The 12,795-nt window shown below is 32.7% G+C and overlaps 2 protein-coding genes across 2 annotated transcripts; both read right to left on the bottom strand.

Annotated features, from left to right (window-relative positions):
- Positions 1–6,174: 6,174 nt before the first annotated feature.
- On the bottom strand, positions 6,175–8,401 carry LOC123887201. Its single transcript, XM_045936480.1, has 3 exons — positions 8,359–8,401; positions 6,744–7,160; positions 6,175–6,666 (listed from the first exon to the last, which is right to left on the bottom strand). Exons 1-3 carry the CDS (start codon positions 8,398–8,400, stop codon positions 6,325–6,327), a joined length of 801 nt encoding a protein of 266 aa, XP_045792436.1. The 5' UTR covers position 8,401; the 3' UTR covers positions 6,175–6,324.
- Positions 8,402–9,181: 780 nt separating this feature from the next.
- LOC123886842 lies at positions 9,182–12,092 on the bottom strand. The gene is made up of 4 exons (XM_045936120.1): positions 11,946–12,092; positions 11,014–11,448; positions 10,808–10,928; positions 9,182–9,267 (listed from the first exon to the last, which is right to left on the bottom strand). Exons 1-4 carry the CDS (start codon positions 12,090–12,092, stop codon positions 9,182–9,184), a joined length of 789 nt encoding a protein of 262 aa, XP_045792076.1.
- Positions 12,093–12,795: the final 703 nt, after the last annotated feature.

Here is a 12,795-nt window from a genome sequence, read left to right as displayed (position 1 = left end):
CAGTATATTGTCTGTTGACTTTGGCAACGTGATTTTGGATTGCGCAAGTGAGTTCTGCTCAAAAGTCCAAGAAGAGAATTTTCTCAGCTATTGGACATTTGACCCAGTTCAGAACAATAAGTTTTATAAATCATTTAATCAAATGAAATGTAATGTGATATATTAATTTAATGGAGAGACATATTGATTTAAATAGTGAAAATAAATTTGTGTGAGAAAACTTGAAAGATTTAATTTAGCAAGAGTTTATCGCTGATCATTTGGGTCCAACAAGTTTCGAAGGGTAAGCTACGCAAAAAAAATTAAAAAAATTTGGATCTTTTTTATAACAAAAATTATATTTGTACAATCAATTATCTCTTTATTGTTTTTGCCCCGAAAAAAGAGAGAAGAAAAAAGTTGTTTCTAAAGTTGTCCCAAATTTGGTTGTACATATATCACTACATCTTTTTATAGAGAGACTAAAGAGTACACCTATATGACACATTAATTAAAATATGGATATTAATTTATTTTTTTTAATTAATCCTCCAATTCTCAAGATAAGAGGTCTGATAATTTAGAGTTATGCTATGAAATAAGTAAAATTTAACTAAAATTTATTTTTATCAATAATCGAACTCCAGTTCTTCCAAATAATTCGTACTAGGTACATTGCATTAGGATGTCTTTAAAGACACAATGTCAAGAAAGTAAATATCAAAATATTTTACCAGAAATTGTATATTCAATATTTAAAAGGGGATCAGGGGAGTACATATATTTTAAAATAAGAGGGGGTAATACTCTAAAGTCCCGTTTGAATTTGAATTATTTTTTAACTTATGAAAATAGGTTATGCAATTAAATAAATTTTTATGGTAATTTATAAGTTTTTGCTAACAAAAATTGTATATTTATAAGTTGTTTTCTCATAAATTTTGCTAACAAAAATGGTATATTTATAAGTTGTTTTCTCGTAAACTACTTTAAAAAACTTATAATAATGCATAAAAACTTATTTATTCACATAAATTGTTTCGCATAAACTCAAAAATAAGTCAATTTAGACGAACTCTAAATTAAATGAAAGTTAATAATGGGAAAGACTAACTAGTATTCCGGGGCACTAACTAAGGATACCTAATATCGTAAAATTATATTGAAATTTGTGTAGTAATGTTTGTAAAGTATAAAAAGTGTTGTTTTTAATGGATAAGTTACTTTTTTTGTATCCTTATTTAGTTCCTCGAGCGAGCCAGGCACTATTAAATATGTTTGAATCTCATTCCAAAAATTAGCTTAAAGGGTGGGGTTGTCTCACATATTTATACACTTCACATTTCAGGAACCTAAGCAACGTGAGACTTCAAACAAACCAACAACACAACTGCATATTCCAACACTCACCCTCACGCCTAGTGTGGTCCTGGGTCAGATGACCACATTGGAGTCATTAACCCGACTCTGATACCATGTTAAATATGTTTGGATCTCATCCTCAAAAATTAGCTTCAAGGGTGAGATTGTCCTCACATATTTATACATTTTACATCCCGGGAACCTAAGCAATATGAGACTTCAATCAAACCAACAACACAACTAGATATTCCAACACCCACCATCACGTCTAATGTGGTCCTAGGTCAAATGCTCACATTGCAGTCCTTAATCCGACTCTGATACCCATGTTAAATATGTCCGGATATCGTCCCAAAAACTAGCATCAAGGGTGAGATTACCCTCACATATTTATACACTTCACATCTCGAAAACCTAAAACGTGCGAGACTTCGGTCAAACCAACGATACAACTATATATTCCATAGTTAGCATGACCCATTTATTATCGTACGAGACAGGCAACCAATAGGAGAACACCAACGCATTGTGCAATAGATAACGATTGCCACTATTTGGATGCAAAGTTAACTATCCATCACTATCAGCACAATATTATGCCACGTTTCTACTTGACAGCCTTAATTTGCCGAAATTGGCAACAAAGAAGCCCCAAAAGTATAACTCATAGACTATTGTGCCCATTACTTCTTATAGTCATGGTGGGGTAAGCGTAAGCCTATTATACGCACAGAACATTGTACACTGCTTCGGTGCTTCCTTCCTCAGATCTTGATATTTGAATATTTGAAGGTTGCGTTCAATAATTCCGGCGATCAAGAATGGGCTGGTATAAAAGGTGGATCCCATTGCATGCATGTAACAATGAGTACAGATGGACTGATCACAACCATTGGTTTTTATGTTAACTTCTTGTTGGCTCCTACTTTTGTTCACTTCTTGAATGGCGTGGTTTGATTTGTTGGTTAAATAGCCATATCGAGATTATTACAACATATATAGTACTAATACTACTACTAGTTTAGGTTTTGAGTGGATGAAATTATAGCACATGGTTTCATTATTGAGCAACATAGCACGATGTTAAATCAGTACTGCACAATAATTTATACACCTCCGGTTTCATAGGCTAATAAGTGATTAATCGGGTAGAAATATATTGAAATAAAATAAAAACCATATTAAAATAGTTATTATTTGTTTTAAAACTACATTATAAAAATAAATTATATGTTTATGTGAACTTAACTTAATTAATAGAGATATTGTATTGTCTATATAAGGGTCGATGTTCGAACTTTGAACATCCCCACTTATTACTAGACAAAAAAACATCCACAAAGTCTTAAGATTCATTAGCCATATTTAATTATTAAACTAATGTCTCAATGACACTAATTAGCATTTTACTCAACAAAATTGTTCCTTTTTAAGTTCATTTACGGTTTAAATATAATATTAGACCATGCAATTATAGTCTTTATTAATTTTAGTCTCCGTAGTTTTTTTGTTTGGATTCAATACCCGCAAATTGAAAAACAATTGTTTTTAGTCTTTGAAATCACTTTATTAAACCACGTGACGCCACACGTCAAACCACGTTTGTCATTAGGGATTAAACCCATCAAATTTTAAATTTTTAGGGATGAAAATAAAATAAAAAAAGACTCACGGGAACTAAAACAAAAAAATATTATATTTGCAGAGACTAAAATCATATTTAAACGATATTTATTTATTTAAATTGACAGAGTAGATCATATATATATATATATATATATATATATATATATATATATATATATATATATATATATGATGTTTTTAGGTTCTATTTAGTATAGTTTTTAGTAGTTTTAGTAGTGATTGAAGACCAAATCAAAGCAAATACATAAAGTTACAAAGTTACTTGACCAAGAAGCAAGAAAAGTAGAAAATGCACAAAAAATGGCAAAAAAGGAAGAATTACGCTCAAAACCACATCGTACTGAAAATGCCATAACTGGAGCTACGAGTGGCGGATCGAGACATGTGACCATGTGTTGGAAAGCTAAGACAAAGAGGTACAACTTTCGTGTTGAAGCAAAAATCAAATTATGGACGCCACCGTGGCTACGATGGGCTACATCATGGCCACAATGACAAGCAAACATGGCTGAAATCGTACCCACGATGAGATTGATAGCAGAACAATGAAAGGCGGTTTAACAACAAAGAATATATGAAGCAAATCTTTTATCGTACCACGATAAGATCCATCGTGGCCACGATGAGGCAAATTTGAACGCCATCGTGGCTACGATGGATACGATGGGTCGGGGGGAAAAGCCCAAACTCAGCTGAAAAACTATAAATAAAGCTCTTCTCCTTCACAATTATTCATTCAAAAGTTTAGAGAGCTATAAGCCTCTAAGGAGCAAAGGAGGAGGAGCAAGGAGGGCTAAGGAGCTCTCAAGGGAATGAGACTCTCCCCCACCATCGGGAGACGAAACTTCCTCCACAAGGAATCGAGGTTATTTTTATGCATGTTTTCTTTATTGTTCAATATGCTTAATAGTAGTTAAGTCCCTTTAAGTTGGGTCGAGTAGATGGACTCCCTTATGAACGCTCAGGCATCTAATTTGGTTTGAACAAAACTATATACAATTACTATTTGGTTATTATGCTTATTTATACACTTTCATATATGATTGACCACATATTTTGTTAGTAACTAGAGTCGAAGTGGATCTTGTGACACATCTGAGACTCCGAACTAAAGAGATAATATAACCAACAAGAGACCATTAAATTAAGTATCAGATGTTAAGTTTGTGATTAAGATTAGCACATAATTAAATTTTGCATGATTTAAGTTAATCAAACAAGGTAGGAGAACGCGTGACAACTTGTTAAACGTTGAACTCGAGGATAAAGATACTATAAAAAACATAATTTGTTAAACGTTGAACTTAAGGGTAGAGATACTATAAAAACAAGGGGGAAACCTATCGGCGGTTGATTTCACTTAGTCGATTGCATTAGATGTAAGGAATGGTAACACTGAACTTATCTTAATAGAAATTAATATACCAGATAATAAAGTAAGCAGATATAGCACCAGTTACCGAGCAGGAAAAGGGGAGGGATTCGAAAGCACTTAACCTACTTTTATCATCTTAAACTCTTTCTTTTATCTTTAGTCTTATATTATCTAACTTCTGTCTCAAAACATTTTTCAAACAAACAAAGCGAAAGCAAAACTATCTTAATTCCTAAACGAAACTAATCGTCTTGGCACGATCCCTGTGGATACGAACTCATTCTAAACACTAGAGTGTGAATTATTACTCGACGAGACTGATCCACTTGCCAGACTGCAGTCAACATACTATATTGAAGTGTCTGAAATATTCAAATTTTTGGGTATATACACTGGATCAAACTTAATCCTTCAACTTGAAACAAATAAAAACATTGCACAAGATAGAACAGTAGGAGTTGAACGATAAATATGTGTAACAGTACTATGACCGAAAAATAGTTAAAAATAAAATAATTTATGTTTTACATTTTAATACATTCGTGTAATAGTAGCAGTTGAACAATAAATTTTTTTGGTACAATGAACAATAAATTTGTGTCTAGAAACCAATTTTGAAATTAAAAGTTTCAAATTTTCACTTAGAATCAATTTTAAAAATAAAATCAATTATACTAAAATAAATTAGTGGACATATTAAGAATATAATTTGACACGTCTAAAATCAATTTTGTATCCTCAATATAAAAAACCTAACCATAAGTTACCACAAAATTGATTTGTAAAATCAAAATTACTTTTATTTATAAATACATTTTCAACCTATCTCACAAACAATTCTTAACATGAAATTCTAACCATTAGTCTATTAAAAAACAAACAGAGCAAATACATATATACCACGTGCTTTCGAGAGTTAATTTGTAATAGATTCAAGACAGTAATTCGTCAAAGTATGTCTCTTTCAAAAGTTGAAAGGCGTCGTTAATCAGTCCAATAATCAATTAGATAAATTACACAAAATCTTTAAATATACAACTCAAAGTTGCATGCAATCTATAAGATAGATACATTGAGTCATTGATAAATAATACTCCTCCGATCCTATATATAAGAAGAGTTTTACTTTCTAAATTCATTCAAGAATTAATATATTTAGACTAAATTATTGTCTAGATACATTAATTTTATAATAATAAATCTAAAAAGTGAAACTTCTTTTATATATAGGATAGGAGAAAATAACGTAAAATAGTTGTTTGCATTTAAAGGAAACCGAATAATAAAAGATTGACGCAGACAACAAGCTGAATATCTACAGTGTTTTGCTTCTAATATTATGACACATGGGAAGGTTTCACTCCATATATAATTATTGGAGCATTTTAATCCAACCATGTTTCGACACAAGAAAGCAACTAGAATATCGTAGATAGATTTTGAAGATCATGATACCAAGTGGTTTGCCATATAGGGTATCCTATTCTATATATAGGTGCTTAGTCTTATTCTTAACTAGTAACCGACCCGTGCGATGCACGGGTTTGTAGTGACCTCATTTATATAACAACCATGGTCGCTGCCAATCATGGTCGATATGAATCAAAGTAAGCTAAAAAGAACTATATGGTTTTGATCAAAATAGTACAAAATGTCATTTATATCATAACATTTCCTAAGCTAAAAAGAACTATATGGTTTTGATCAAAATAGTCCAAAATGTCATTTATATCATAATATTTCCTACAAAGCATAGTAATCAAAATAGTCCAAAATATCATTTATATCATAATATTCCCTACAAAGCATAGTAACTAAAATAGTCCAAAATGGCATTTAAAAGAGCATGTCTTTGTTAGAGAGTTACACTCTAAGCAAGATGAAGAACCTCAAAAAGCAGACAAATTCAATTTTGTTCCACATATTACATAAAAAGTTCCAAAAGATAGGTAGTAGGAAATCTAGAGCATGTAATAGTGCTGGCTCTGGTAGAATTTCTTCCGGTTGCTGGATGTTGAAGGAGCATGTAGGGTAGTTCTAACACCAATGAAAGGAGCGAGCTTAAAGTAGATGGTCCTATTGTTGGATGCCTCGGTGACGCCAAATTTAACAATTACATCCTTAGCCAAATTATGCACCTTGCAAACATCACCCCATTGGCCTGAAATCTTACAGCTGATATAAGGACTATTGACAAACTTGAGATCACAGTGATTCCATGTATTGTCAAGCCAGTCAATTAATCTGAGTTGAGTCTCCTCATTAGGTAATGCATTTTGACAGAAACCTCTCCAATAGAGCGTCTGTTGAATAATTAAACAACATTTTAGTGATGAATAAAAAGTATTGATGATCTTGTAGCATGAGAAATGAAACATACCAAAGTCCCAGTTTGGACATCAGGAATAGTGAGAGTTTTCTCAAGACTGTGTGAAAAAACTTTTGGGAGAACAAAGTAGGGAATAGGTCCATTTGAAGTTGCTTCAAGGAGAGGTTTTTCCAACATTAGCTTATATGGAGGAGTTTTATGAGGATAGGTGATCTCCATGCCAGTAATGTATCGAACCCGGATGAAAAAAACAAAAGGACTGATCAACAAAAGAGTAATCCAAACACCAGCATTGATGTTATAGAAATCTCTTAATCGAGACCAACCATGAGTTAAATAAATTTCTGAATTGTTCTTTTTGAGTACAGCTACTTGGATTTGATTTTCGTTGATGTCCTGTAAGAAAACTGTATCACCAATGTACTGACCAATGACACGTGCATAAATTTCTGGTAGTTTCCCTCGATTCTACATAATAACCACAATATTAAGAGGAAGAGAATGAAGAGACCTTTAAATGTCCAACAAAGCAAAATATATGCTAAATAGGTAAAGAATTTGATATTAAAAGGCCAAACACAAAAAGACCAGATGCAAACACAATCCTAGGTGAACAGTTTGATGTTAAAAGACCAGATACAGACACAATCCTAGGTAAACAATTTGAAGATGCAAGAAAAATTTACAAACTTGGGGAAGAATTAGGGAGAGGAAAATGTGGTGTGACTTATCTATGCTTGCAAGTCAATTCCAAACTGAAAATTTGTTAGTAAAGCCGAAAAAAGAAGAAATAAAGAAAGAGATTCAAATCATGCAACATATGAGTGGAAAACCAAATATTGTTGAATTTAAAGGTGCTTATGAGGATAAAAAATCATTTCATGTTGTTATGGAACTTTGTGTTGGTGATCAACTTTAGGATTATTGCTAAATTGCTAAAGGGAAATACAGTGAAAGAGATGCAGCTTCAATTTGCAGACAAATTGTTAATATTGTTCATATTTGTCATTTTAAGGGTGTGATGCATAGAGATACACTTGCTGACTTCTACATTATAACCACAGCACTAAGAGGGGGAGAATGGATGAAAGTTGGCTAAAATGTTCACAATATATTTGCTAACTTATTTAGAAATCAATGTGTCAATGAAGAGGCCATTAGCAAGGTTGAGTTCACTCAAATTGGTAATTAAAAATGATTTGTGTAAAATACTACACCCTATCTTGTCTTATAGTATGAAATGATCAAAGAAGTGATGTGTATAGACCAAGTTAGGTAAATCTGAGTTCATTTAAGCATGCTAGCTTATTTTGAAATATAATGTATAAGTTGACATCCATTAACACAATTATCACAATATTAACAGCAAGGAAATGAAAAGGCCATGAAATGATCAACAAAGCAAAATAGATAGATCAGACTGATAAGACACACTATGAGATCATTCAATTCTGGAAATTAAAAATGTCTATTAAAAGCAAGAGAATGGAAAGGCCATGAAATGAACAACAAAACAAAACAGCTCATTCAAGCTGGAAATAATCACTATGAGCTCATTCAAGTATGTCAATTAAGAATGTCTTGGATAAAACACCCTCACAATTTTTTACTACAACTACATACTTGGTACCCAAAAAACATCCAAAAAAAAAACAGCATTGCTTACCTTCATGGGATTGTACTCCATATACCCTGTTCTTGTCATCATGGAAGACCATCCGTATTCTTTGTATAGCCTTGTAAGCAAGTCATTAAAAGTGTGCAGGGCAATGAATTATAGTTAATGTCATTAATTTAGGTGTGAATTACAATCAAGCTGAATAAAAACACATGGTCATGTAACTGATATATATATCAGATGAAACATGAGAATATATGTAATCTTTGATGTAAGTTTTGCAATTTTTAGATTTAAATGTAAGGCAAGATAAGCTGATTTAAATGTAGGAACCTGCAAAGTAAAAAACTATATCATCCGAATTCAATATATAACAGATATATATCTATCAGATAAATCTCAATAAGATGTATAAAATGAGTATTGAATTGGTTAATGAGAGTGCCAACCATAATGTATGGCAAGGCAATAATGAAAGTGTGTCTTGGTAGGCAAAAAATTCGAACCATAGGATATTAATGATATGCAAGCTTGTAATAGGTTAGCTGTTCACACACCACATGCGTGATCCTCTAAGAAAGCAAATGGAAGTTTATATTCCCAAAACACTTGCAATAAATATGGAAGCTAAATGAATAATAGGGTATAATAATGACATTACTACCTAGATAGGCTTGGCATCTAAAGTCACTCTACACTATCCCATTGGGCAAAATAAAGGTGGCAGAAATTACTAAGAAACTTCAATCTTGCATAAGATGGAATTTGTATAGGCAGCCACACAAATTGCAGCAAATGTTTTGTAACAAATTAACAATATATGCAAGTGGTAGTTTAATCAGCTAATCAAGTGGTTCAGGTAGGTCGATGATTATATCTTCCCTTGGTGTTCCAACGTCGTTTCCAACTGATAAAGCAAGAGTTGATCAAATTCTTCAACTACCACTTGATCAAAATCTATGAACAAATAACCAAAAATTAAACACCAACAATGGAATTCATAATAAAAAACTATGAACAAATAACATAGGTGGATGGACAACTAAGGAAGTAGGTTCGTGATCTAGTTCACCAATTTCCAAATGATTTTGAGTCAACACAATTGGAAGGGAAGCTTGGTATATCAACTACAGTTTATTTAAAATATGAATTACCATCATCAATTAAATAGGAAGTCATCGAAAAAGTTTGATATAAAACAGAGGGAAATACTCAAATTGCTCATTCATCCATACATAAAAAAGAGGATGAATATAATTAAAATATGTCAATGACCAAATATATTTTTGCCATCCATGAATGTCTCAATACATAGTTGAATGGGTCCATGGTAGAAATGAAATTTTGAATCAAACCATGAACATGGAAAATTGGGACTCTGTATATATAGTTCAAAGTACTGATATATACTTATTGATGCTATCAGACAAGCATAAAGAATGAGAAAGGTAGGGATTTATTTAAATGCAGATTGTTAAATGAGGATCATTATCAAAAGCAATTTTTTCACACCTGAATGTCTCTCCCACCAGTGTTATTTAGGTGTGCATGTAAAAAACTTGCAGCCCAAGAAACTGTTGGCTATGTACGAATGAAAAGGATTTTTGTAAAAGGTTTTTTTTTTTACACATATATGCATCCCCCACCATTTATTTGAAAGAACCATATACTTGCAGGTCAAGAGATTGGTGATGATGACTCAATGAGACACTTATTAAGTCAGCATTATCTCTAAAAATAATTTTTTTCCCACCACTGCTAGTTAGGGTGTATACAAAAAACAACATTGACTATAACTTGTAAGCCCCCCCACCCCCATTATTTGATTTGCAAGTTAGCATATAGTAACAAAGAACTTGAACTTATAAGTTGTAGGTTAAAAAATCAGATAACTTGCAGGCCAAGAAACTGATAGTTAGGGTGCATACAAAAACAATATTAGTCTATAACTTACAGGCCAAGAAACTGAAAATCTGTTTATTTAGGGTGATTGTCTTACAATTATTTCCTACACATGTACGCCCCCCACATCCATTCTTTGGTTTGCAAGCTATGTTTGTATAACAAAGAGCCTGGGCTTATTAGTTGCAGGTAGAAATTCAGAAAAATTACAAAAGTGAACCCAAGATTATAGAGTGTTATATTAGAAGTAATCGAGCAAATAATTAGAAGGTCAAAACCATACATTCTACTATTAGAAGGATTAATAGCTGACAAATATCAATGAATGAGAAAAGAGCAATAATTAAAGATACAACTGTAAATTATAGAGTCAAAACATCAATTGTTATTGGAAGGTTCATACAAAATCTTAGGCCTACACATATTGGCATACTCATAGAGAACAAAAAAATCCAAAAATTACACATACATAACTCAAGGGAAGGCCACAAAATACTGCTGGGAGATATATAGGGGTAAATAAGAACCATCTCTGACAAGTAATGTTTTCTGCAGAAGTCCATCCAACGACCAAAAACTTTGCAAGCTAGCTCACCATTAGAATCCACAGTAAACTGTATGCGACATGGATAGCGACGTCCGGTATGATCAACCAGCACCAATTCATTGAAAGTAAATGCGAAGGCAAATTCACCAAAGCCATACCAGGGCAACACCTGTGTAAGAAGAACAATATAACCATCAATTAGCACAAAATTTATTGATAATGTTACAACTTTAAAAAATAGATCATATATATACCAAGAATCCAGATTCAACATCATATAAGGTCAATTTCTTAAGGTAGGAATGGACAAAGGAACTTGATAGCACAGAACCATTGGAGGAAGACGGGAGAGATGAAGATGACCCAATATTGCCACTAATAATGGTGTTTGCCAACATAAATTTATGCGGAGGATCATGGAAAGGATACTTAACATCAATGCCCCATCTGGTTGTAAGACTTATGGCCAAAAGATTGGGATTAACATATGTAAAAGTAAGCCACGCTCCAAACCATATGTCGTAGAAGTCCCTAAGAACCAACCATCCTTGCTCAAAATACATGTCATTAGATGTTGTTTTCAAGACCCGAACTTGGATCTCATTATTATTAGGATCCTTTAGAATGACACTTGCACCAATCAAATCACCAAACTCACGAACAAAACATTTAGGCAATCTTCCTAACCTCTGTGGACAGAGAAAATAACAAATTTCATGTCAATTTAGAATGCTAAGTATTATATGGAATAAGTAAAAACAATAACATGTCACGTAAGCCTAGTCAAGTGGCATGATGATAAACATAGAAAACCACAAGTAATTAAAACTCATGAATCAATTGGATGCAATTTCAAACCAAAATCATGAAACAAAAAATTAGCAAGGAACAATGAATCAAAATGGAAAAATAAAATAGCAACAAAGGCTAAAATATAATTCCAGATATGCTATTAACACCAACCAACCTAAAGACAATATTAGATACATGTAATTTTCTGAAGTAGGAAATAGAAAATGGTTTTCACTATAGCATAAAAGCACCAAAACAATAAAACAGCACACAAATCTGCGAAATTTTTAGTCACCATGTTTTTTCTTCCACCAATAAAAACACTAACATATCACATAAGCCTGGTCAAGTAGCATTATGATAAAAGGAAAGGAGATTATAAAAGAAGACATACATTATGAGGATCATACTCCATATGGAAAGTATGGATGTTGCTGAGTATCTTATGCACACATGAACCTTGGGCCTCATCGATTTCTTGCGCAGATTCAACATCCAGGTAAGTTGCGCAGTTGATGAAAGAGTGACTGGTGGTAGACATGATAAGAAAGAGTGAAGTTTCTTCTTGAATGAAAGGGAAAAAAATGAACTCGGTATAATGTGCTTGAATGAATGCAAAGAACAAACATTTAATGAAGAGAGAGGAGGAATTCGGTGAGAGAAGAAGAATGCAGACATTTGTTGGCAAATTGTGGATGTAGAAGGATAGAAGAAGCTTGCTTAGTTCCAAGAAAGATGTGCAGCCAATGAGAGTAGTTGAATAGGAATGATTACATAACATGATATTAGAAAGTGTGAAGTAAATAATTTATCATTCCCAAGAGAGACACATTGGATGTAGAATGGATCAATGAATGCGTATTGGTTGATTGGCAATGCATCGATGCATAGATACACGAATATAGGTTTCTTGTTGATGATGCATACATCGATATTATGATACATCACTACAAACAAAAATACTCTAAGCACTAGATGTCATTATAGATTGCGATGGCCATGGACATAGACTTAAAACCTCATCTTAAACCTCATAATAAAATAGGAATAGCATGCCATGTGCAAGAATTTATTTAGGTGTACATCTGGAACATTGAACCCTAATGGAACCCTAAAATGAATTGAAACCCTAAATGGCATGGCAAGATGTGATTGGCCAGAAGAAACAGATGTAGAGAATTGGTTGGACAAGAAATTAGGGTTAGCAAAAAGGATTTCAAAAACAACTGATCCTTTAGTATATA

Source organism: Trifolium pratense, linkage group LG5 (genome assembly GCF_020283565.1).
Source record: "Trifolium pratense cultivar HEN17-A07 linkage group LG5, ARS_RC_1.1, whole genome shotgun sequence".
Taxonomy (NCBI): domain Eukaryota; kingdom Viridiplantae; phylum Streptophyta; class Magnoliopsida; order Fabales; family Fabaceae; genus Trifolium; species Trifolium pratense.
The sequence above is the reverse complement of the archived record's forward strand: the minus strand, read 5'-3'. Positions and strand labels throughout refer to the sequence as shown.